The sequence below is a fragment of the Trichomonas vaginalis genome, chromosome V (assembly GCF_026262505.1).
Source record: "Trichomonas vaginalis G3 chromosome V, whole genome shotgun sequence".
Taxonomy (NCBI): domain Eukaryota; phylum Parabasalia; order Trichomonadida; family Trichomonadidae; genus Trichomonas; species Trichomonas vaginalis.
Window position 1 is genome coordinate 3,025,994 of NC_067207.1, and position 25,306 is coordinate 3,051,299.

General features: G+C 31.1%; 9 protein-coding genes across 9 annotated transcripts, besides 6 other annotated features; 5 read left to right on the plus strand and 4 right to left on the minus strand.

The window, feature by feature from the left end:
• Window positions 1–82: 82 nt before the first annotated feature.
• On the plus strand, window positions 83–2,346 carry TVAGG3_0269580 (uncharacterized protein; the record flags this gene model as incomplete). The annotated part of the gene is made up of 1 exon (XM_001321994.1): window positions 368–664. One exon carries the CDS (start codon window positions 368–370, stop codon window positions 662–664), a length of 297 nt encoding a protein of 98 aa, XP_001322029.1.
• Window positions 2,347–2,585: 239 nt separating this feature from the next.
• Window positions 2,586–5,447, plus strand: TVAGG3_0269590 (spectrin binding; the record flags this gene model as incomplete). The annotated part of the gene is made up of 1 exon (XM_001292998.2): window positions 3,201–4,499. One exon carries the CDS (start codon window positions 3,201–3,203, stop codon window positions 4,497–4,499), a length of 1,299 nt encoding a protein of 432 aa, XP_001292999.2.
• A 777-nt stretch (window positions 5,448–6,224) lies between these two features.
• TVAGG3_0269600 (guanylate cyclase protein) lies at window positions 6,225–7,360 on the minus strand (the record flags this gene model as incomplete). The annotated part of the gene is made up of 1 exon (XM_001321997.2): window positions 6,225–7,360. A coding segment is annotated over one exon (1,136 nt), but the record flags the coding sequence as incomplete, so codon positions are not given.
• Window positions 7,361–7,847: 487 nt separating this feature from the next.
• TVAGG3_0269610 (guanylate cyclase protein) lies at window positions 7,848–9,553 on the minus strand (the record flags this gene model as incomplete). Its single annotated transcript, XM_001321998.2, has 1 exon — window positions 7,848–9,553. A coding segment is annotated over one exon (1,706 nt), but the record flags the coding sequence as incomplete, so codon positions are not given.
• A 2,542-nt stretch (window positions 9,554–12,095) lies between these two features.
• Window positions 12,096–12,967: a mobile genetic element.
• Window positions 12,968–13,002: 35 nt separating this feature from the next.
• On the plus strand, window positions 13,003–13,275 carry TVAGG3_0269630 (uncharacterized protein; the record flags this gene model as incomplete). The annotated part of the gene is made up of 1 exon (XM_001321999.2): window positions 13,003–13,275. One exon carries the CDS (start codon window positions 13,003–13,005, stop codon window positions 13,273–13,275), a length of 273 nt encoding a protein of 90 aa, XP_001322034.1.
• Window positions 13,276–13,562: 287 nt separating this feature from the next.
• TVAGG3_0269640 (armadillo (ARM) repeat-containing protein family) lies at window positions 13,563–15,068 on the minus strand (the record flags this gene model as incomplete). Its single annotated transcript, XM_001322000.1, has 1 exon — window positions 13,563–15,068. One exon carries the CDS (start codon window positions 15,066–15,068, stop codon window positions 13,563–13,565), a length of 1,506 nt encoding a protein of 501 aa, XP_001322035.1.
• A 126-nt stretch (window positions 15,069–15,194) lies between these two features.
• Window positions 15,195–15,224: a terminal%2Cinverted (terminal inverted repeat of MuDR-3_TvMULE3 transposon ID:TVAGG3_0269650).
• Window positions 15,195–18,082: a mobile genetic element.
• On the plus strand, window positions 16,239–17,201 carry TVAGG3_0269660 (MULE transposase domain-containing protein; the record flags this gene model as incomplete). The annotated part of the gene is made up of 1 exon (XM_001322001.2): window positions 16,239–17,201. One exon carries the CDS (start codon window positions 16,239–16,241, stop codon window positions 17,199–17,201), a length of 963 nt encoding a protein of 320 aa, XP_001322036.2.
• Window positions 18,053–18,082: a terminal%2Cinverted (terminal inverted repeat of MuDR-3_TvMULE3 transposon ID:TVAGG3_0269650).
• Window positions 18,083–18,151: 69 nt separating this feature from the next.
• TVAGG3_0269670 (surface antigen family) lies at window positions 18,152–22,210 on the plus strand (the record flags this gene model as incomplete). The annotated part of the gene is made up of 1 exon (XM_051228548.1): window positions 18,275–22,195. The coding sequence occupies one exon, from the start codon at window positions 18,275–18,277 to the stop codon at window positions 22,193–22,195; it is 3,921 nt and encodes a 1,306-aa protein (XP_051098278.1).
• Window positions 22,211–22,234: 24 nt separating this feature from the next.
• Window positions 22,235–22,277: a mobile genetic element.
• Window positions 22,235–22,277: a terminal%2Cinverted (terminal inverted repeat of tvBac_105 transposon ID:TVAGG3_0269680).
• Window positions 22,278–22,696: 419 nt separating this feature from the next.
• On the minus strand, window positions 22,697–24,901 carry TVAGG3_0269690 (peptidase M60-like family; the record flags this gene model as incomplete). The annotated part of the gene is made up of 1 exon (XM_001322002.1): window positions 22,697–24,901. The coding sequence occupies one exon, from the start codon at window positions 24,899–24,901 to the stop codon at window positions 22,697–22,699; it is 2,205 nt and encodes a 734-aa protein (XP_001322037.1).
• Between the last annotated feature and the right edge of the window lie 405 nt (window positions 24,902–25,306).

Sequence of the window (25,306 nt, forward strand, 5' to 3'; positions counted from 1 at the left end):
TTCTCAAAAACTTTTTAATAAACATATGATAAAAATGTTATAATATCATCATTTTGATTTTTTACACCGCAGATTTTTGCCGTTTGCGACTTTTAATCGTATACTTGCAACTTAATTGTTATTATTATTTTAGTTATTTCACGTTCTAATATTCTATAGTATTAGTTCCAGAAAGAGAATTGTTCACAAAGACAAGACTCCTCTAGAAGGGGGAGAAGAAGTTATTCCTGGATGTACTCATGGATACAAAGAAGAATTTCTTTATGGAAGAATTGGACTTATGACAATTGGTGCAGGAAAGTGCAATACACTGAACAGTTATTCATTTATATTAGGCAGTGATTCCGATTTTAATGTCGAAGTTTTTATGAACGAAGATTTATCTAAATCTGTAAAAACAGTGAAGAATCCATTCTATATAGTCAATGATGCCTTAAATGATGGAGATGCAGTTACAGTCAAATTAACATGCGCTGATAGTAGCAAGGAATGCAAGATTCATGTTATCCAAGAGAGTATTTCAGGCTTACAGTGGCAATCTTATGTCACCGCATTATCAAATGGCGAAATAACGTTTAACAAAAAAGAAATTGGAAAGGCAATTTCATTCGCATCTAGCAATACCATTAAAGTTAAGGGTGCACCCGTATGTACGTTTATTTGAGAGGAGGAGGATTACCCTCTCAATTTTGAGGGATTCGTTAGTTTATTTTCTCGATGAATATGCAATAAAATTTGATTTTTACCTTATCAATATACTTCATATAATATACACATGTTCATGTAAAAACTTTTTTCCAAAATCCTCAGGTAGGGTTGTACAAACTGGCACGCCTGCTGGCACACCTTTTTTGGCCAGCTGGCATTCTGTATATCCCATAAGGTGTGCCAGATGAGTGTTTATTGAAACGTATCTGGAAGTTCCGACAAGTTCTTTATCGCCTCTGTATGGGATATGTTCTTTAGTCTTCGGATCCCTATATTTCTTTGAAAGTCCGAAATCGATCAAATAAATTAAATTTGATTTTTTCCCGGTTCCAATTAAGAAGTTCTCTGGCTTGATATCTCTATGTATGAAATGGCGTTCATGCATGTATTGTATTAGGCAAATGGCCTGATCTGCAAACATCAAAACCGTTTTTAATGATAATTGTTGGTTGTGGCGCATCATTTCGAACTCAAGGGAACTTCCGAGGTACTCCATGACAAGAACATTGTATTGGCCTTCCGTTCCAAACCAGAAAAGTTCAGGAATTCCTGGGCAACCAGCTAAAACTTTATAAATTTTTGATTCATTTTTAAGTTGAAGGCTTTGTTTATCAACAGGTTCTAGTTTAATGGCTACCATTTCATGAGAAACAATATGCTCACCAAGGAAAATGACTCCGAAGCTTCCTTTTCCGATTTCTTCTTTCAAAATGTATCTTGAAGCAACAGTTTTGTCTGAATTGGCTGTAGATTTTGGTGTCTGTTGTGTGGAATCCGCGTTGTTTTTTGGTTTCTTCTGTTTTTCAGAAGCATTTTGTTTTGAATTTAAGGCTTTGAACTGAGCATCAGGGGTATTAGCGATAATGAATATGGTTAATACCCATTTCATCATATCTGGCACTGTTTTGCAAAGGAATGTATGAGATGGTGAAGTTTTATTGATATCTCCAACAATAAAAAGTAATCCACAATGAGATTTGTTCAAAGGTTGTTTCGGTTCTGGGTAAACCATTGTAAGACTTGATATTTTCTGCGATACCGTCTGTTCTTTGACATTATCACCTTCTGTTGGTTGAAATTGGAAGTTTTTAGCTGTTGCATGTATCGAAGCTTTGACTGCTTTTGTTTCCTTTGGTCCTATTACTTCTTCAATTTCTTCTTGGAGTTGGTAAGAATTCGTTATTAATCTTTCGTAGTATTGGACTGTTTCACTGTATATTTTGTTAAAATACATCTGAAATTCTTTCATTTCTTTTGATGATTCGAAAACTAATGAAACAGGTGAGAAGATTTTTCCGATTGAATTAAGTATGACTTCATATCCTTTAGAATGCTTGCTAACATCATTTGTAGATGTTGGTATGAATATTATTTGGATTACATCTTTGATACTATTATTTTGAAATAAATATAGGAATGGACCAACAGCTTGAACTGTTATTTTCATGACTTTATCTTTGCTAAATGTTGCTTGCACATTTCCCCACTTCCGTAACTCATTCAGTCCTTTGAACGGTTCCGGAAGAGAGAGATTTTGCATAAAGTGAGAAAAAAACATGCAACTCTGTTTTCAACGCATGGAGCTAGCAATCAACTATACGACATAAAACACGATATATCACACAAAAAATTATTAGAATTATATGAAAATTTATTATAATGTGAATTTGTTTATTTCGAATCCGGAATCAGACAAAAATTCTAGAAGAAAATAGTAATATTTTAAAAATCTAAAGAGTCTATTGTTTTGAAATCTCTTGTTAAAGCTTAATTTATTCGTAAAATTGAAATTTTTAATTTTTCAACCTTACTTTTCCAAAAATATTTTTGAATTCTAAAAATTAAAATCAAAATATAAAAGTTAAATGAGTTATTTTACAAAATCTAAAAAATTTGGAAATGTTAACAAGAAGAATTTGCCTGCTTGAACCAAAGGCAACAGTTGTCTGTTGGAAAAAGCTCGGAAATAAGAAATATTATTTCTTTTTTCATCATTTACACAGCGACGATCACTTATACTTAACAACGCTGCATATCTAATAACTTTTAGATTTAATATTCGTTTATAGGAAGATTTAGTTAACTGTAAAAGAATTTTTAACTTTGAATCAACAATTGATACACATAACATTGAGCCATAATCTAATAATTAAAAGAATTACTTCACATTATTGAAGCTTTAACGATTTATCTACAGAATTGCAAAAATAATATTGACCAAAAATCCTTTCTGATAAACACTATAACAAGTAATGACCTAAAAAGTAGAATTTTACCCAAAAGTTTTTAGTAAAACTACTGAAATCCATGAATAAAAAACTGATACTTCCACGATTTGTAGAATTTGGCTATTTTAGGGCATTATTATTGTTCTAACAATAACACACTCAGTAAAACTACAATTTAGTGATCATTTTTTTTCCCTGTGGCAATATATTTTGAGTTTCACCAATAAATTGAAAAATTTAAAAAAAAGGTGGAAAATTTTTTTCATGGTGCAAATATCGAAATTGTGCAATGAATTAAAGCGTGCGCATGTTATTACGGAATGTGGTACATTGTGTATCAATATTAATGATCGAATCATCAACACAAAGAAGTCTTCAGCGATTTGTTTTTCAGAATTAATCAAAGAAAAATATTATATTGATAAATCAATCACATCATTGAACACACATCTAGATATTACATGCCAAGATTCGATTGATATACTTTCAAACTTTATTGAAACGGGGAAACTTGAATTTGAAGCAGATGAGGCACATTATCATGACATATTCGAAATCGGCAAACATTTTGGAAATCAATTTCTCATACAAGTATATGCTAAACATGTTAAATCAGACAAATCTCTCACAAATGAAAACATTTTTAAGAAGTACGAAATTTCTGCATACGAAAACGATTCTACGACAATGAATGAATGCATTGAGTACATATCATCACATTTCTACAGTTTGAAAGATGATGATATCATTACAAATTTTGTGAAAAATGGATTTGAATTTTGTGAAAAAATTTTGAAGTCAAAAGAACTGAAAATAGAAAATGAAGACAAACTATGTTTGTTACTTTTAGATACTTGCAGAAGAGACAATACATTATTTGATTTATTTAGCTATGTTAATTTACAATTTTGTTCTTCAGAAGTTTATGACTATATTTATAATTTTTCAGTTGAAAACTCTTATGAATCAAGTCTTTTAACTATTTATAATGAAACATTGAAACATTATCATTCAAAATTAAGAAATAAATTTGAAATCTCAAATCAATCTATTACATCTTTCGAAAAACATTTGATTCGAAATCAATTTCAAATATCAAATCATAGTTTTAGTTTTGTTGATACAAAATTTGTTGAAAAAGTTTCAAAAGAAATTCAAATGGAAATGACTGCTTCATCTCTTGATTGTGGAAATTTATCCGATATAAATTCATATTCAGATAATGCTAAATTCTTTACAAGTGATAAACCTAATTCATGGGTAAAAGCTGATCTAAAAAGATATAAATTAAAACCAAAATCATATATTCTACGATCAACATGTAAAGGTGATTATAGTTTATTGAGGAAATGGAAGCTAGAAGGTATCAAAGAAGATGGAACATCTATTGTATTAGATAATAAATACTATGAATTTCAACAAAGAGAAATCAAAGAATTTCCACTTCAAACTAATGATTATTTTGTTGCTTTCAAAATAACACAAACAGGAAAGAATTCATGTGATCAAGACCATTTCCATATTACTGTTTTTGACTTCAAAGGAGAATTAATAAAAATTTAACCATTTTTTTTCATTCAATCATTAAAAAGCAAATCTTATACAACCTAAACACACTTATGGCATAGCTTTTTAAATATAATTCCGTAATCAAATTCAGTAATTGTTTATTGTGATTAATCAAAAAAAAAGTGAATAACAAAATCATTAAAGAAATCATTGTTCAAATCCGTGTATTAGATTGAGAGATTTAACACTTATGCGATATCATATTTCGTTTGATTTTCATGAATTAATATACAACAAGATTTTATTGATTCTCATGTAAAAAATTTTACTTATAAAGTATTTTTTTTAAAAGTAAATCAGAGATGATAATAACAAATAAATTAAAATGTTTACTTACAACATTATTTCAAATAAAATAATACAATGAAAATATTTCTTCACGGATCAACTAAATATGTGAACATCTTTCCACCTTTGACTTCTATTTCACCTCTTTCCTTGATGGAGAACTGCCCACCATATATAAATTCGTAGACAGGTCTAGAAATATGTACTTTCATTGGAACACCGTGATGTTCCATTTCATGGGCGATATTGATTGCAGGTCCTAATATTTCGAATGTTGGTTTCTCTGTTCCGATGACACCTGCAACAATTGGACCGCCCGTGTTAATTCCAACTCGAATTTTGAGATTTTCATTTTCTTTATCATCGATTTCCAACAATTTCTTTATTGCTAAACAACCGAAATCAACAACTTCTCTCGCATGAATTTGTGGTTGATTTACTTCATCAAATATTCCACCAGCAGCCATATAACAATCACCAATGCATTTAATCTTTGTCATAGTTTTATGAGCATTTGTGATTGCATCCATTTCTTTGAAAACAATATTCAACATTCTCATGACATACTGAGCATCATGTGAACCACACCATGGCGTGAATTCAACAACATCAAAGAATAAAACTGTAACTGATTGAACAGAGAAAGAAATGTTCTTTTGCTCCTGCTTGTACTCTTGGTACTAAAGAGGCTGGTAAAATAGATGCCAATATTGTATCAGACTTCTTTCTTCTCTCTTCAATTAATTGTTCATGTAAAATATTTTGTGTTTTATCTCTTCCTGAAATAATCTTTGTTGTATTGAACAAACAACAGGTGTGAATTCCATGAAAACTGTATTTCATCTTTTTTCAAATTGGAGATTTGTTATTGTCGTCGTTGCTGACTCAACTTTTCCTTGGAATCTCTCATTTGTGTAAAGAATTCTTTTGCACTTTTTCCAATCAAATCTTCTGATTTAACATTAAATGTTTCTTCGAAAGCAGTGTTAATGTTAATGATCTTATTTGATTCATCATCTTGTATGACAATAATTGAGTCATTCAGTTTATTAACGACTTCATTAGAATAAGCAAGATGCTTTGCAGATTGATCTGCATCTTTATTTTCATAATCGCCTGCAATCAAATCCATAATTCTTGAATTACTCAAAACAACTCTTGGAGGACAGAACAATAACAATCTCATTGTGAATGTCAACAAAATATCTTCTTTGTGTATTAAAGCAACAGCCATAAACATTAATATCATTGCTACTAATATACATGTAATTCCAACACCTTTAATCGTTGTTCCGTATTTGTTGATTCCTGACATAATCTCTTCTGTTAATGTCTTTCCAATTCTATAGAAAAATGCTTCATATAATTCTATAGGACCAATCTGTCAGATCTGTTCGAAATCGGGATCATTAGGGATAGGATTAAGTTCGTTCAGAAATATTTTCCATGGAAATGAATGCTAAATATCTCAAAAGATATCCGGATGTCAAATACAACTGAACTGCAGCAGTGAAACAATGTGCACTTTCAGGGATAGTTGTAGGTGGATCCAATTTATCTGGACATGTAATAATTGATGATGCTTTCTTGAGAGCATTAGTCATTCCTGTGAATGGTAACTGATTTTCTCCTGTTCCGCCCAATCGAAGTTTATGGAAGTAATCAATAAACTTGGGAATACTCATTTTCATCATGACAATTTCGTTAGCGAGATCAACTGTTGTATCATGAAATGCTGCATCGTATTCTTGAAGAGATACTTTAAACAAATGACTGAAAACTGAATACAAATATCCACTGCATCCAAACATATTATCAATGTGTTGGCTTGAGAAAACTAATGTTTTAGATGCTTGGAAATAACAATACAAAATTACACAGGAACCAACACAGCCTAAAATAACAATTCCAACAAAGAAAAGCATATTCCATGATTGACTTGTTGTAGAAGATGAGCCATCCGTAATTTGTGAAAAAACTTTAATAATGTTTTGTTCTTGTCTTGACATATCTTCTAAATTAGCATCATCATTTGTTTGGTTCGTTTCTGTTGTTGATGCTGAATTCTTTTTGAGATGATTGAATGATGCAGAAACAGTTGATATAACTGTTTTTGGAAGTGTAACAATGACATTCATGATCTCTGTTTTGTTTGATTTCAATTTCTTGTACTGCAAATTAAATGTGACAATCCATGTAATGATGATAGCGACAGGAATACAAACCATTAATGAGATAATCCATGCTTTCTGGCTTTCATCTTGTTTGAGAATGTATTCTAAACAGACTAATAATGCTGAGCTCATTTGTTCGGTTGCAAGATCATTGTTATTTGTTGCTGTCAAATAATCTGATCCGCGAGCATCATCATATGTGATTTCATCATCAGTAATCAATGATCCAATGTGTGTAGCAATCATTGCTGCGATCTGTGCAACGGATGACTTCATTGGATACTCCATCGACCGGTTTGTGTAGAAGTTAAAGACAATGGTGGATCCAAATACCATATCTCGAGCTTTTTCTAATAATTCGTTGCCAAATTTATATGATCGAAGAGATGACATCATTGAACTTGTGGATGAAACTTGTGCTGCAAGGTATTTCAAGATCTCCCTAGATCTCACGTCATCACCAAATCCGGTCAATGGAAATCCTTCTTGTAAATGAATGACATCTGTCACTTTTTCTTCAGGTGATTTCGGATCGGGAAGTTCCTCGAACAAGAATTTTGCTGTGAATGCGGCCAACATGTTAAGTAAGTTCCTCATATATGATATACCGTACATGAAGACTAAAGGTGCATTCAAATCTTCCCTGAATGTTGTGTAATAAATGATTAATGCTAAAATTGGAACAAAAACAGTAAAGAACCAACCTAAACATGTAGACATATACATGCATTTGATGGCAGGAATCCTTTGTTTCTCAATTTGCCTTGTTAAGGTTGCTAAAACTTCGATGTTTGCATCTTCTTCGGCTTGTTGTTCGTCATTTAATTCTTCAACTGACTCCATTTCGGTGAGAGACATCATGTTTTTGCCATCAGAACCTTCAACACTCTCAGGAAGGCTCGGGAAGACGAAAACTCCTAATCCGTGGACAATATCTGCACAAACTTGCTTACCGGCTTGAAGTTGTATGACATTCTCCATCCATACCTTGTATTCTACAGCGTTTGCGTTGATGTCGCCTTGGAATTTGGCGTATTGACGAGCAACAAATCTGTTATTAGGATAAAGACTCTTTAACTGGCTAACTTCGACATCTGCAAGTTCTACAGCTTCATTTGCTGATTTAATAGCATGGTTAATTTCAGCAACTGAGCCTTGAAGAATTAAATCCCAGATATTACGAATACGATTCTTCGCTTTGTTGAAAACTTTGTTCAGCTTTGAGATCTTACTCGTGAGAGTAGGTGTAATCTTTGTTTCGCGCGTATTCATGATATAACCAATATTAGACATGATAATTGTTGAAATTGAGTCTTTCAGGTTCAAAGCATTGATACTCTGTCCAATGTATATCAATGTTGGTGTAAGTTCTGGGTAAATTGCAACGAATTTTGCGTATTCTGCCCAAAGATCGATTGATTCTGGCCATTCAACGATCGCTGCTTTGAAAACTGAGAAGTTTATACATGCAGGATGGCAAAATGTGTATCCTGTACCAACAACTCTTCTGAATTTTCCTTTTGATACGAATAATGTGATATCTTGGCTTTCTTCGGACTTATCGAGAATGACAAGGTCACGTTTGTATCTTAGTCGTACGTATACTTGTGTTAAAAGGAAGCAAGCGACAGCTATTGCAATAAATATTTCAAAGAATATTTCATTCCATCTTTTTAATGATAGAAGTGCGTATAAGTTCATGCAGCATAAGATGAATCCGAGGAAAGAACCACCTAAAACCATGACTTGATGTAATTCCAAAACAAAATTTCCTCCATTGAAGCATGTTGTGCCACAATAGACATATCCGGCGGCTGATATACATATCATCGCTAACGATGGCCATTTCTGGAAGTATGTTGTTAAGGAAGAAACAAAAGTGACAATTAAAGTAGTGAAAAAGAATTTCCATTGCGGACTTGCTTCGATTGACATGAAGGAACATGGTCTGAATGTCAAAGTGATCAAATATGCTTTAACCATAATCCATAGATATGGAATTACAATTAAAATGCCTATAATCGATGATACAATTGATACCACATCTTTTGTTCTTCCTACAATAAGGGAACTGATGATTTGACCAAAGTATTGGACAGAAATTGGGATCAAAATGAAAGGTCCAACGGCAATGTAGATCGCAAGTACATTGGTTGAGATCTTTGGAACTTTGCTTGTGGTTTTGTACATCCAAGCTGTGATTAAAAGATACATACCAAAAAGAAACAAGATTAAACTGACAATATCAAGGATAATATACTCGTTTCCGAGTCTATATTGAACAGGAATTAAGTGAAATGTAACTGTGAGGATACTCATCGCTTTATATGTGATAGTATTAGGGTCGTAGATATCGTTATTTGCTGCCATGAACGCACCGCCAATCAATTGGAGCATTCTTACAACTGATACAAAATTGTACAAAAATGGCATTCTTGGAGCGTAGTTATCAAGGTAATTGAAAAATGAAACCATCGCATCAATTACTTGAGTGCCTATGGGTATGTCTATTAAACCCTGATACCTACTACTAACAGACATTGAAAAGTCCATGTTACGGCTTGCAGTAGTTGATGAGTCTTCCATAGGTTAAAAATTTAACTTATTTCGTAAAAATTGAGGGTGGTTTGAAAAACAAAAAAGAACAGTAATAAAAAACGATTTTTTCTTAATATCTTTCAGGGGTGAATTACTTTGTTATCTAAGAGAGGGGAATAAATTGAAAATGGTTTCAAATGTGAAATTGAATATACCGTATGCTCAAAATGAATTTTTTTACATATCTTCGGATGATAACTTTCATCAGATATAAAATGTGAAATGATGATTTTTGATTTGTTGTGAATTTTTTGAATATAGTATTAATATTGAATATGCTTTTTTTCTTTACAATAATTTTTACTGAATAATTAATATATAGACATATCTATACAACATATTCTTTCGATTATGTAAAGCTATGAAAATGCAAATGCAAAAATAAAAGGTTAATCTATGATTTTTGCACTTATTTCTTGAGTTTCAAACTAATTCTTCAGATCATTCAAATTAATTATACCTTTTCAAATTTATGTGTGCATAAGAGGTAGGGCAACGATAGGTCAAAAAGGCTTCTCTGATAGATTTCCTTGCCTTTTGGATATGCTATAATAGGGTTGTACAAACTGGCACGCCTGCTGGCACACCTTTTTTGGCCAGCTGGCACGATTTTTTTAAAAAACACATTAAAAAAGTCACTTTTTGCCCCATCTAATGAGATTTTTTTTACAATTTTTTTCCCCTTATTTTTCAATTTAGATATGATTTTAAGCTCTCCAAATTGAAGTTTACCTGATGTTTCTTAGTTTTTATGATAATAAAATGTTGCAAAGTTGAGTTTGGATTCAATAAATTTAAGAAAATTTTATTTTACAATGAAATTATAAGAAAGGATGTTTTTATCCTATGTCAAAGAGAATACATTTGTAGATCCCGACTTTTGACATGGTTGAAAATTCTAAAAAAAAATTCAAAATTTAAAAAAAAAATAAAAAAATATAAATTTCATGTGAAAAAATGATTTTTGAAATTTTTTTGGAAAATAGAATGTCATATTTTTATGTTTTATTGCTATTTTTTACGAAATCAATAAAATATTTGTTAATTTGGCTGAGATTATAAATAAAATCTTTCTAAATCTTGCAATTGATTGCTAAAATCTGTTTTATGTATTAATTGGCATTGAGATTCGTTATAAAAGAATGCGAATTATTTTGTATGAGTAAACGTATTTTGTAAAATTTCAAATTCTCTTCTCTCATTACTTACCTTAGATCTCTCGGCTTTTAGCTCTCAGATTTCGCTCATAGAACTCAGGTTTTAGTTATGTACTCATAGATGTATCATTACTGCCCGCAGATCTCTCATTACTACCTTACTAACCAGATCTTAACTCTCCGACCTTACTAACCAGATCTTAACTCTCATTACTACCTTACTAACCAGATCTTAACTCTCATTACTACCTTACTAACCAGATCTTAACTCTCATTACTACCTTACTAACCAGATCTTAACTCTCATTACTACCTTACTAACCAGATCTTAACTCTCATTACTACCTTACTCATCAGATCTTAACTCTCATTACTACCTTACTAACCAGATCTTAACTCTCATTACTACCTTACTAACCAGATCTTAACTCTCATTACTACCTTACTAACCAGATCTTAACTCTCATTACTACCTTACTCATCAGATCTTAACTCTCATTACTACCTTACTAACCAGATCTTAACTCTCATTACTACCTTACTCATCAGATCTTAACTCTCATTACTACCTTACTAACCAGATCTTAACTCTCATTACTACCTTACTCATCAGATATCTAATTATTTACATATGATTTCTCACATCTCACTCAAGTCTCATTACTTACCCTATCTTTTTAACCTTTTCTGATAATTACTGAAATAACTAAATCCTTTTTTTAGTTTAATTCTGATATTAAATTTTTAAAATCTCTTTAATTTTTTGAACTACGCCTTTAATTTGTAATTGCCGATTTCACAGATTTGAACCATTTAATAAAATAACATTATTCAACTTAATCATATCAAACATGGTAGTTTGATTTTCAGATATACATTTTAAAAACCTCTTTATTATCTTGAGTTATACTTTTATTATATAATACCTGAGTTCATAACTGAAAACTCTTAATTAGAGTACAATATTCAACTTAATCATAACAAGATTTGTTGAATTTCAAATTTGATTTATATCTTCCATCACTTAAAACTCTCACAGCTTACAATATAAGCTAAAAAGTATATTTTCATAGTAATAAAATTAATTATTAAATTTTTTACTTTTTCCTTTCCAAAACTAGAAAAAAGGAAGGGAAAAGGGAAAAAGAAGAAAGAAAAGAGAAAAAGAAAAAAAGAAGAGAAAAGAAGAAAAAAATAATAATGAGCATATTATATAATTGTGGTCATAGGCCGAGTGGCGTGGAAAGGATGTCGCCCTTCGGGCTCCACCCTTTTCACGCCACGAGGCCCGATTTTTGGCCACTTTTTTGATTTTGGCCGCCTGCCAGGAGCTGGCACGCGGCCCGCAAAATTGTGCCAGTTTGTACAACCCTATCCTCAGGAATTAAGGGATTTTTGAATTTTAAGAATTTTTTTCGAATTTTTTCGAAAAAAATATTTTCATAACAGCCTTAACGGCTAAGATTTAGGAACAATGTTAAGTATCAAAAAGAAAGGAGGTCTGATATAGACAACATATATCGTTGAAGGTTGAAAAAATCTCTAATATTTGAGCCCAAAATTTCAAATTTTAATTTTTTGAAAAAAGAGGCCACCCGTATGTACGTTTATTTGAGAGGAGGAGGATTATATTTTTGAAAGGGTGAAACATTATGAATATGTTAATTATATAATAATATGTATTATTATAAAAAAGAAAAAATAAAGCACGTTAAAATTTTTCTTTCTTGATTTTTTACAAAATCTACTTAGAATTATGCAAAATATGACTAAATAATTATAAATTTCAAGTTAAATTTTAATTTGATAAATAATTTAAATTTCAAAATATCAAGTTCAGTTCGACTATGTATGTAGTAATTCCTCAATAAAGTGCCAAAACCCTATTAAAATATATGAACATTTTCAACATTTTAATGTTTTTATTTAAAAATTTGATGGAATATGAGCTTCAAACAATTATTATGTAAATAAAAATAATTAAATATATGTATTTATTCGTATTACAACCGTAGTAAGTCGATTCTTCCTTTCTTCTACTGAGTTTTGAATTTGATTTCGAATTGTAAAGAGATTCAAAGGGAAAATACTAGCGGATAAAAACTACCTCCATGAAAGGGTCATAATGGACTCAAGTTGTATTTTTTGATATTTTTTGCTTTTCGAGCCTAAATAGGTAGCCAAGATAATGCCTAAAAATAAGGTTCTAAATTCTGAAGTTTACATAATCCTCTCGTGTGCACCCTTAAGGCTGAATCTGAAGGAATTCAAATGACGGTTATGAATGATGCACCTGATTCCAAAGCTGACGAAAGCTTCCATACAGAAGTAACATTGGCAGCACCATTCGGAGTTTTAGCAGGAAACGAAAAAGCAGATCCTACGCTTTCATACACCTCAGAAAAAGAAGGCGATAAACTGATGTTCCCAAAGTTTGCAGGATGGATTCCAAAGAAAGTAGGTGTTTATGCACTGTCTGATCTTACAAATGAAGCTGATCTCACAAATGAACCTGATAATTCCAAAGGGCACAATTGCAGGCATTGCAATTAGTTGCATTGTCATTATTGCAGTTATTGTTGGCGTTCTTGTTTAGTTCTTCGTTTTTATGAAGAAAGATGACCAAGCCGAACCAGCACCTTAAATCCTTAAATTAAACAAGTTTTTTTTATCAATAATTTAGAATTTATTGAAAATTAAACAAAATTCTGTTCATATAATATGAGCTCATATGAATTTACTGTCTAGTGAAATGTAAAATTAAAGAGACTATTAAAATCTATAATTTCTGATTCATAAAAAAAAAATTATCGAAAAAATATGAGATACAAACAAATATTTTATTCAGAATTACATTCTTGTCTTATCAGTTCTATCAATTCATGGTAATCAGCGTTATTTGGAGGTTGATCCAGTTCATCAATTGTTTCTAGTATTTCGTTCTGCATAAAATCATCTCTAATCAGATTATCTAAGCAGAAATTTCTTGAATAATTCATTAACAAGTATATTGACTCAAGAATTTTCTTAATTAAATTCAAATCATTAGATTGTAGCATTGCAATAAAATTATCTACAATATATTCTCTAAAGTCAATCAAAGGATTCATCACATCCTGATTTTTCATTAAAATTAGATTAGAAATTGCATAACAGCAATTTTTCGTAATTTTAAATGAAATATTAGAAGAAGGACTAATATTATTCAATATTAGTCCAATATTTTGAATAATATTTGAAACATCTTGCGAAAATTCAAATAAAGTTGAAATTAATTTGAAATAATTTTTGATTTCACGTTTTTGGAGATGAAAAATATTGAAATCAACTGTTAGTACTGGTGACCCCACCACCAAATTACTTATTTCTGGATTCGAATGGCATAAATTATTTAATGCCATGAAAATCGTATTATTTAGCTCGTTTCTGTCTGGTTCGAGTGAACAACAAATATACGATATGAAATCCGGATTTAAAATCGATCCAAGTTGGTGGCTTGAATGATAATAAGAAACTGTTGAAATAAACCTTACTAAAGAAGTTTTGATAGAGATTTCATTGATTTGGGAAATTTCTATGAGGATATCTCCGATTTTATCGAAAAATGGACTACAATCAAAATATGAAACTAAATCTGAGAGAAGCATTAGATTACTTTGCAGAATACAGCTTCTCTCTTGATCTGGATTATTACTATTAGGGAATATAAAGTAATCGTTTTCTTCCAAAGCGTTATCAAAAATAAAAATTGAACCTTCAATGATATTTGCGGCATCTAATGTCTGACAAACTAATGTATGCTCATAAAGAACGTTGTGTATGCAATCTAAACATTGTGTTATAATAGAAGATTCGTGATTTACAGATAAAATATCGAGAAGTAAATCTAAATAACCTGTTGGAAGTAGCTCGGTACAAACTTCATCGGATGAGAAGCCAATATATGCGAGAATATTTAGTAATTCCTGTATGATTTTGTTATCTGAATTTCCATTACAAACACGGCGAAAGATTAGCTCGAGTATTTCGTGATCAATTTGATTGATATCGTATCCTCGATCTAGTGCTGCTGAAAGATTTCTCAATTCTATTAAACGAATCTTAGGATCTGGTGATAAAATGCAAGTTAAGTCTAGAGAATTTAAAAACTCGTCATATGAATCTACTTGCTGTGTATCTGATTGTTTATTTTGATCATTGTTATGGAGAAAGATTTTAACACGTTTGTCAGATAATTCTTCTTTCTCCAAAACAAAAAATGAGAAACCAAAATATGTATTAACGCATAACACAGATAGTATATTGGTATAAGCAAACTTCATTTCCACAAAATGTTCAAGATTCATAATATTTTTTATTCAAATATTAAAGACAAAGCTGGGTTATAGGGAGGTTCAGCTATATTACACAAAATGGGGACTTTACACATGAAAACGAGCTTAGTTCCAAAATTATATACTCTCATTGAAATTGAGTAGGAGTAATTTTAGCTAAAAGTGACACGCTTGTAAAAAGTGACACACCCATGAAGGGTGTGATTACCGATCGGTAATTGCGACAGTTTAGAATTTAAAATTTTTTATGGAACTGTTGCGAGTTTCATAAAGAATTTAAGGAATATAAGCAAAGATTTGAATCAAAATCTTAGACCTAAGCCGATCGCTTCGCTCGCGGCTTTCTTTATTATTTTAAATTTGCATATTTCCATCAAAAGTTCATAAGGTAAAAAATTTCGTTTATATTATTGCAAAATAAAATCTTCATTATCAAAATAATATTAAATGATAATATAATATAATTTATAAACAACTATTATTTAATAAAGTTTAATTGCCAAGGTTCATCTAATTTTTTGATTTTTAATGTTTTATGAATTTTATTTATCATGTATATATCTAATGAAGATTATATATGTAGAAGATAAGTACCTTAATATGTACGTAAAAATTAATGAAATTTATTTTGAATGTAGAACCGAGCAATTTTCAAATTTTGTGCTTTTTTTGAATTTTCTCGATACCAGATAAGTTGTGTTGGCTAAATAATATATGGATAAAATGTGTCTTATAGATGAATATATGCACAAAGTTTAAGAGGCCATTTTCTTTCAGAAACCGAGATTTGTGAATTTTTTCAAATTTTGTGCTTTTTTTGATATTGAAATTTCATTTCATTTTTTTTTGATGCATATCGATGCACCATGCGAACTTAAAGAAAGGCTATCTTATATAGATGCTATGAAAGCTGTCATTGATAACGAATGCCATGCAGGTTGTCCATATCAATTAAAAAAAAATCCAAATTTAGGGGGAACAAAATTAAAATTCAGGTGCAGTGCAGATAAATGTGAAGCATGTATCTCATTTCTAAAGGATGATGAAGAATATATCCTAACAGAATATAATGGAACACATAATCACAATCAAATCAAAGATGAGACAAAGAAATACCACACATTATCACAATGCTATCGTCGGGTACTTATTAATTTTATAAAACAGGGGGGTGATCCGAAAATGGCTCAAATTGAATGCGACAAAAAACTTGATCTGGATGATCCACTTAACAGGCCATCTTTTTTGAATGCATCTTCAGATCAAATGAAAACAATTCAGGAAAAAGGAAATAAAAAGATCAAAGGTATTCAAAAGTACGATGATAATCAATTCAAGTCAACTCAATTATTTAAGGGTATCAAAGAACAAGAGTCACCAAAAGATTTAATTTATTTCGATGTCGATAATTACAACAAACCAAAGAAATTAATCTTTTATTATGCTTCTTTCAAATTTCTGGACATAATCAAAATTGTGAAAGAGCATTTTATTGATGCAACCCATTCATTACTTGAATTTAAAATGTTGTTTTACATGATATCAGCCAAATTTCCAAATACACATGCATTCCCAATTTTTCAATTTGTCGTTTATCCAAACACTTCAGAAAATATTGCATTCTGTCTCAAGGCATTTTTTAACTGGGCAAAAGTAAAACCAAAATATTTTATGTCAGATTGTGCACAAGAAATCGAAAATGCGATTATCAACTCTTTTCCAGAAGTTATCCTTCATTGGTGTGCAGTTCATGTAATGAGGGCGTTCAGAAAAAATTTGAAAGATTATGCATTTGAGAGTTCAGACAAATTGATATTAGATACAAAAATGAACTATCTTGCATACGGCAGAAATGGCAAGAAAGAATGGATTGAACCAACGTTCAAAAAAATTCTGGAAATAGCCGAAAAATTCCCAGAATTTTCAAAATACATACAAAATCAATGGATATCAAACCAAGAAAGATGGACAGCCGCTGAAAGAGATGAAAATTTAGCTCTCACAAATAACATTTCAGAATCGATTAACAAAAAAATTAAATATTACTACTTTGGCGGAACAATTTTCATGAGATTTGATCGATTTGTGATGAAATTAATCGATTTTATCGTTCCTTCATTTTTTACAGAATTTCTCAAGATATAAGGCTCAGAGACAAAATTCCAAATCCGTTGCCATCTGAAAAAAAGCCAAAAAAGTCTACAATCAGACTGGATACAGAAAAATGTATAATGCTCACTGATAAAATTAAATCGTTAATAGTTAACTCATCAGCAAACTTAAATACGCTTCAATTGGGTTTAGATGACCTACTTGATAAAGTTGTCAAGGCAGCAAAGGTTCAAAAACGAATGACCCAGTATTTTTCGAAATTAAGTATCCCAATGGAAATCAAGCTTAGTATTCTCACGCAAATTACAGAATTTGGATGCAATACCCCTCAATTCATTGTTGAGAATGCCAAGTCTTTTCAAGATAAAATTATTACAGATTTCCACCTTCAAATTTATACAACATTATAAAAATTTATGAATAAAAACTTGATATAAAATAACATTTTTATTTTTACTAAGAAAAAAAAGGTTTTTGATAATAAATTTATTTTATTTCGAAAAAGTAGCAATAATCGTAAAAGGGTATTGATAGGCTTGCTAAAGTAACTAATTTTAGCTGTCAAATACTTTTGTATTTTGAAGTAAATTAGTATAAATTTGTTTTTACTTTTATTTCGAAAAAGTAACAATAATCGTAAAAGGGTATTGATAGGCTTGCTAAAGTAACTAATTTTAGCTGTCAAATACTTTTGTATTTTGAAGTAAAATAGTATAAATTTGATATTATTTTAACTCCCTTTGAAAACCTCAATTTTCCATACAGAGGGAACGGGAATAGCATCCAATATTCCCTGAGAATGGTTGCGCATTCTCAGTTCCCTCTATATTTCGAACGAAGCTCTCATCGGTCTTTTTTTTTAATACTAAACGTTTTTTTTTCCCTGTCACTTTTAGCTAAAATTTGGGTTTGCCATCTACATCATCTCAAACACGATTATTCTGAATCATTCAAAAAGTGTCAGATTCTAATGAAACCATAGTATTGATATTAGCTTTGCGGATTTTGTAATATCCGCAAGATATTAAATTAAGATAAAATAATATTAAGATATTAGTTTAAACTAATTTTCTTAAGATAATTCTATTAAATTGTTTAATATTTTAATGTCTCTCTTTAAATTTGATTTTGGGATAGTATATTCAAATCATCACTCACTGCATGGTTCAGAAACACTAATTGGAGATGGTTTTTATGAGATTTCAGGAGATGGCGAAGTTCCCGATTTTTCTGGTCGCTCTGAATTCAAGGCTGTCAAAATATCAGGAACATTCACATCATATCGAAGTGGATGTTTCTCACATTGTCCGAATCTCAACAAAATACATGTTACAGCTCCAATCGAATACATTGATAAAAACATGTTTTCTAACTCGCCTATCACAGAACTCATTTGCGATCAATGCGTTCGCATTGGTGAGAGAGAAGCTTTCTCAATGCTGACAACACTCAAGAAAGTTGAATTCCCAATTCTCAAAACTCTCAATGAAAAGTGCTTTTGGAACTGCATCAATCTTGAAGAAGCCATATTTCCATTTGTTAATAAAGTCACAGGGAGTGATTCATCGTATTGTTTTGGCAACTGCTACAATCTTAAAAATATTCAATTGCCTTCAATTCAAACACTTTTATCGAGAGATTTCCAAAACTGCGAATCATTAATCGAAATTAATTTTCCAAAATTAGAGACTGCATTAGAATTTCCTTTCATTGGTTGCACAAGATTGAGAAATATCAATTGTCCTCTTCTTCGCTTAGCACGTAATGGAATGTTTTCAGGTTGTAGTTCATTGATTGAAATAAATTTACCACTATTAGAAACAGCAACAGGACCAAACAAGTTTTCAAACTGTGATAATATTGAACTTATAAATATTCCATTAATTACAATAATAAGAGAATCCGATTTCTATAATTGCAAAAAATTGAAGAATCTAACATTTGGTAATAACTTTACAGAAATTCAATCATATGCATTCTATGGTTGTTTCCGCCTAATATCCATTAATTGTTCGAAACTGAAGAAGATTGAATCTTATTCATTTATGAATTGTATATCATTATTTAGTATTGAATTTAATGAACTTGAGTACATTGGTGAATTTGCTTTTAAAAAATGCACAAATTTAACTTCAGTGAAAGGAAATAAAGTGGGAATAATCTATCGTATTGCATTTTCAGAGTGTACAAACCTAGAAGATTTCAATGTAACTCATGTTTTTGAAGTATGCGAGGACACTTTTGAATATTGTATCAATCTTAAAAAGATAAATCTAAGTTTAATAAGATATGCAGCAGAGAAGCTTTTTTATCATTGTCATTCATTAACAAACATTAATATACCATCAATCAATCAAATAAATGGGCGTGCTTTTGTTAATTGTATTTCATTAGAGTATATTGATGTAGGTGAAACGTCAATTATTTCCTTAGTTGCATTTTATAATTGCACAAATCTTAAATATATTTATGGAAATAATATACAAAAAATAGAACAATATGCATTTTGGAATTGTCAAAAATTACAATATATCAATGCTTCAAAAGTTTATGAAGTAGGCAATGATGCATTTACAAATTGCTATTCATTACTATCTTTTAATTCGATAATAAATAGCTCTCTTGGACAGAATGCGTTTATTGGTTGCCGATCACTTGTGAATTTCTCTGCAATATCAATTCCAATTATAGGGATTTGTTGTTTTAAAGAATGTATAAATCTTGAGATATTCGATGTAAGAGGAGTAAATATCATATACGAAAGAGGATTTTGTAATTGTCAGAAGTTAAAAAAATTCGATTCCTCTCAAGTATTTCAAATTGGTCCAGTCTCATTTTATCAATGTTACATGTTACAATCATTCAATTCAATACTAAACACATCGCTTCCCAATTATGCTTTTGCCTTTTGCAAAAGGCTTAAAAATTTCACAGGAATTTCTATTCCTGAAATTTATCAAAATTGTTTTCAGAATTGTTATGATTTGGAATCTTTGAATGTTAATGAAATCAATGTTATAAAAGATGCCGCATTCACAAATTGCAATAAACTGAGACATTTAAATGCATCTAAAGTTTATTTTGTAGGATCCGGTGCATTTGAAGGTTGTAAATCTTTAGAAACATTTTATTCATCAATAAACACTTCTCTTCCTGCAGATTCATTCAAATCATGCATTTCTCTTGTAAACTTCTCAGCAATATCAATTGATTCAATTGGAGAAACTTGTTTTATAAATTGTGAAAACCTTGAAAGAGTTTTAGCATCAAGCATTTTGGTTATTGATAAAAGTGCTTTTTATAATTGCAAGAAATTAATATTTATTAACTCAGAAAATGTGTTTCGCCTTGGAACTCATGCATTCTATCAATGCCACTCACTACTTGCTTTTAGATCAGTTCTAAATACATCATTGGCTTATAATACTTTTATAGGATGTTATTCACTTACAATTTTCAGCGGGTTAATAATACCTTCAATTGGTTCAAGTTGCTTCGAAGGATGCTCAAGTCTTCAACAATTTGATGCACATGGAATCACAACAATTGATGGAAGAGCATTTTGTAATTGTCAACAATTAACTTCAATAGATGCATCAAATGTCTATCAAGTTGGAGATAAGGTCTTTGTAAATTGTTACTCCCTCAGATTTTTTGACTCAATTATAAATACATCTTTGCGTGAATATACATTTACATCCTGTTTATCTTTAGAAAGATTTTCTGCAATATCTGTCCCAGAGATTGGTGTAGGGTGCTTTAAGAGTTGTAAAAATCTAGAATGCGTTTTGTGTCAAAATATAACAGTATTAGGTGATTCGGCGTTTTATGGTTGTCTTCGTTTAGCAGATATTGATACATTCAATGTTAAAATATTAGGATATTTGCCATTCGAAAGATGTTTATCTTTGAAGAACTTCAATTCATCATTCATCACAGAAATACCACAAAATTCGTTCAAAGATTGCATTGGTATGATCGAAGTTAATTCATCGCGTGTCACAAACATCGGATCAAATGCTTTCAATGGATGCACATCTCTTAAGTCGATCAATCTTCCTATGCTGGCATCTATCTCAGATTCATCATTTTCAGGATGCACATCACTCATCACATTCACATCGACAACATTGATTGAAATCGGTCCTAATGCATTCGATAACTGTCATCATATGGAGACATTCAATGTTCCATCTTGGACGATGAACACCATATATGATGGAACATTCCGCAACTGTTACAATCTCATGCATATCCCAGATACATCTTCAGTCAACACAGTTGGGAAAGAATCATTCATGAATTGTCGCAGCTTAGAATCATTCAACACGAACAACTTGGTAACAGTTCAAGATCGTGCATTCAAAGGATGCACAAATCTCAAGATTAGCAGCACAAACATCATCAAGACAATCGGACGTGAATCATTCATGCTGTGTTCATCAATCACGACATTCAACTTCCCTTCATGCACACGTCTTGATGAATCATCATTCGAATCATGCAACATCAGCGGCACATTAACATTGAAGAAAACATTCCAATCTATTCCACAAAATTCTTTCAGAAACAACAAGATTTCAAAATTAATCATTAGTGGTTGTAATATTGAAAATGGAGCATTTTCTGATAATGATAAATTGGAAATTTTAGTTTTACAAAAAATTTCTTCGCGGGATCATTCTTTTTTCAATTCACCTAATATTAAATCGATTTATCTTCATGGAATGAACTTTTTATATGAAGGTACATTTGATTTGATTCATGCATGTGTATATTATAATGGAACAAAAGATTATTCGCATGATACAACAATCAGAATCATTCAAAGAGTCACTATCACTATCTTCGTTACAGAACAATATGTTTATAAGACATTTTGTAATCTTAACATCACACGACTAGAGAGCACTTCTATTTGTCCAATTTTCATTCCATACTTATTCCATTGCTCAAAAGACTGTTCATCATATCATTATTTCTATCAATCTATTCATCTGACTAGTTTATTACTTGGTCTTACATAGTAAACACATTTTAACATATTATAAGTTCATCTTTTTTGTTTAAGTGTGCCCTGTAGTCTGTAATTCAACTTCGTTTTTTTTTTAGTTCGACTAATGTCCTTGATAAGTTCAGAGGAATAGGTCTTATATAGTGTTATTGAATTGAAATATATTAATATAAATCGAAGTTTTTTTTCATACAAAACAATAAAAAAAAATCATTTAATTACAAACACGAATATGCGTGCTATGTTGTTCTGCTAAAGCCTTTGATCAATCCAGATGAAAATAGGTCTTATATAGTGTTATTGAATTGAAATGTATTAATATAAATCGAAGTTTTTTTTCATACAAAACAATAAAAAAAATCATTTAATTACAAACACGAATATGCGTGCTATGTTGTTCTGCTAAAGCCTTTGATCAATCCAGATGAAAATAGGTCTTATATAGTGTTATTGAATTGAAATGTATTAATATAAATCGAAGTTTTTTTTCATACAAAACAATAAAAAAAATCATTTAATTACAAACACGAATAGGAGGATTAGGTAATTCAGCCAATGTCTTTGATAAGTTCAGAGGAATAGGTCTAACTCTTTCTAACAATTTAGTGAAATTGTATTTTCCTATTACAGATACATCTTTAACGAACTGAGTCCACATATCTTCATCGCTATCGAAATAAGGAGCTTCTGGTGCTTGAGACAATGCCAACAAATCTTTAATCAGTCCTTGATTAATATGCTGATGCAAAACCCATAATTCAGCGAACAAAGGAGGGAAGTTATAATCCTTAAAGATGTTTGGATCGAATCCAGGGAAGAATTCATTGAAAATAATACAAGCAACTAAATTAGAAATTGCTGTTTCAACGAGATTATCGAAATAAGCTTCTCTTATTGATAACAAACTGACTCTTGCTATTAATTCAAACATAGCAACAGTCGGTTTGTTGTAATTATTAATGATATCATCAAGATCTTTGATATCCAAGACAATTGGGTATTCAGATTCTGTTTTATCACCTGGTAATTGTGTGTCGAAAACTACTCTGTATGGTCTGTTCATTGATGCATTCATGAACTCTAATACATGAGTAACAACTTTATCAACGTGTTCAAGAACTTTGTCAATATCTGTAATTTTCCGAATTTCATCTGATGGAAGTGTAAAAATTACTGTTTTCGAACACATTTCGCCCCATGGAACTTGGTAATCTTTACTGGACTCCCAGATTTCTGGTTTCCTGATCACAGCACGTGGATGTCTCACAAAACCGTTGAATTTCAGTTTAACTCTGTTGTCTGTTTCTTCATTTAGTTCCCGAACGGTTATGTAAACAATTCCGCCAAAAGGTGACGCGATTTCTGTTTTTCCTGATGGGTCAATGTCGTATGTCTTTGAAACGACCGGCCATCTCTTCCACGGGCCTTGTCTGGAGAGAAGAGACTCTGTGTGGGAACCGATTTGGATGCTGAAAATGCTTTTGTCCTCTGGATCTGAAATAATTTCGCCAAGAGAACCGGCGGGAAGCCACAATCCTGTGGATATCCAGCTTTCCTCGTGCAGTCTGACTTCAAGTTCGTGGTTTTCAACGGTCGCATTTGGACATAGACCTGGAAAATCTTCTGCATCTGGTGATGCTTTGATGTATTTGGCTGGAAGCTTGGAAACAAGGTCCGGAATGAGCGTGGACATGATGCAATGGCTAAGTAAAGGACATAGACCTTGCTCAGTCCTGTATCCTGTGTTAACTAAGTGATTATATGCTTGATCAAGAATATCACTGAGGATATCGTATTGGTTCGGCCCACAAACGATAACGTGGTATCTAAGAGCGGTCACTAGATCGTCTAATTGAGCTGTATCTAAGTCTGTTTGCGATGCTAAATATTTAAAATCTTCTGCCATTGGAATTAGATGACAATAGCTAACCATTTCGTAACAGGATGATATGGATACTATGTTTCTGCTACTAGAATGAGGATTTAGCACACATAATGAGAAAGCTAATCCGTATTCCATCAAAAATGGGTTCATTATGGTTTCTTGGTTGTTTTCATCGATAGGTGGTGCATAAAGACATAGTAGACCACCTCCATTTTTAACATAATCGCGTAATTTTTGATCATATCTGTTAATTGATAAATCTGTGTCAGAAGCAATAACTACGACTGCATATGGTGAAAAATCTGAGTCCATCGTACCAACATGAGCAGAAATTCCTTGTGTTAAAAAGCAAGAATGAATTGATTCTTTGAAAGTTGCTCCTTTTCCGATGAGAAGTACTCTCGTGTTAAGAATATTCTTTCTGGCTAGCCATGACATCATATTATAGAACATAATTGAGTTATCTTCTGCTAAAAAGATTGTATCAACGAGAAAGTATATATGTGAGATGCATCCGACTCTTCCTTTATCTGAAGATGATGCAGCAACAATTGGTAATTGAATTTCGACAACTTCTTCATCTGATAGATACAATTCTGATAAAACTACTGGAAAACTGTCTTTATTTAAGCATACAACTGGTGACATTCCTGGTGGACACTTCATCGTATTCACCTGATCAGTTAGTTGATTGAAATAATCCTTATTTGGATCGGATTTTTCAACTCGTGTTGAAGATTTGCCAGTATTTGTAGATTTAGAGACTTGCTTAGTATCTTTTTTTGCATAAGAATAAGGTTGTACTTTCGCTGGCGTCGAAACAATACAACCCATTCTTTTTGATAAAATTATTCACGTTATTTTTCACTTTTCAAATATTTCTCGAGTGAATCTAAAATTTTGTTGAAAATTGTGATCTATACATGATTTCAAGGAGTTCCCTTCTGAAATGTTATTAGTGTATTCAAAAATTTCAAAACAAAAAACATTGCTCAATAATAAATTATTTGATGTTATTTTGTTATTTTCATCTGGTACATTGTACATATGAAATATTTTTCGCTGAGATATGGATCTATCTAATGTTTTTACAATCAAATTGAAAAATTTTATTGAATTAATGATTATCTATCAAATCTAAATAAACCATATGACTTCCATAAACTGATTTATATAAATTTTCGTCATTTAAAGGATTTGAAAAAAAAAATGCGATTCAAAAAAAAAAGAGAAGAAAAA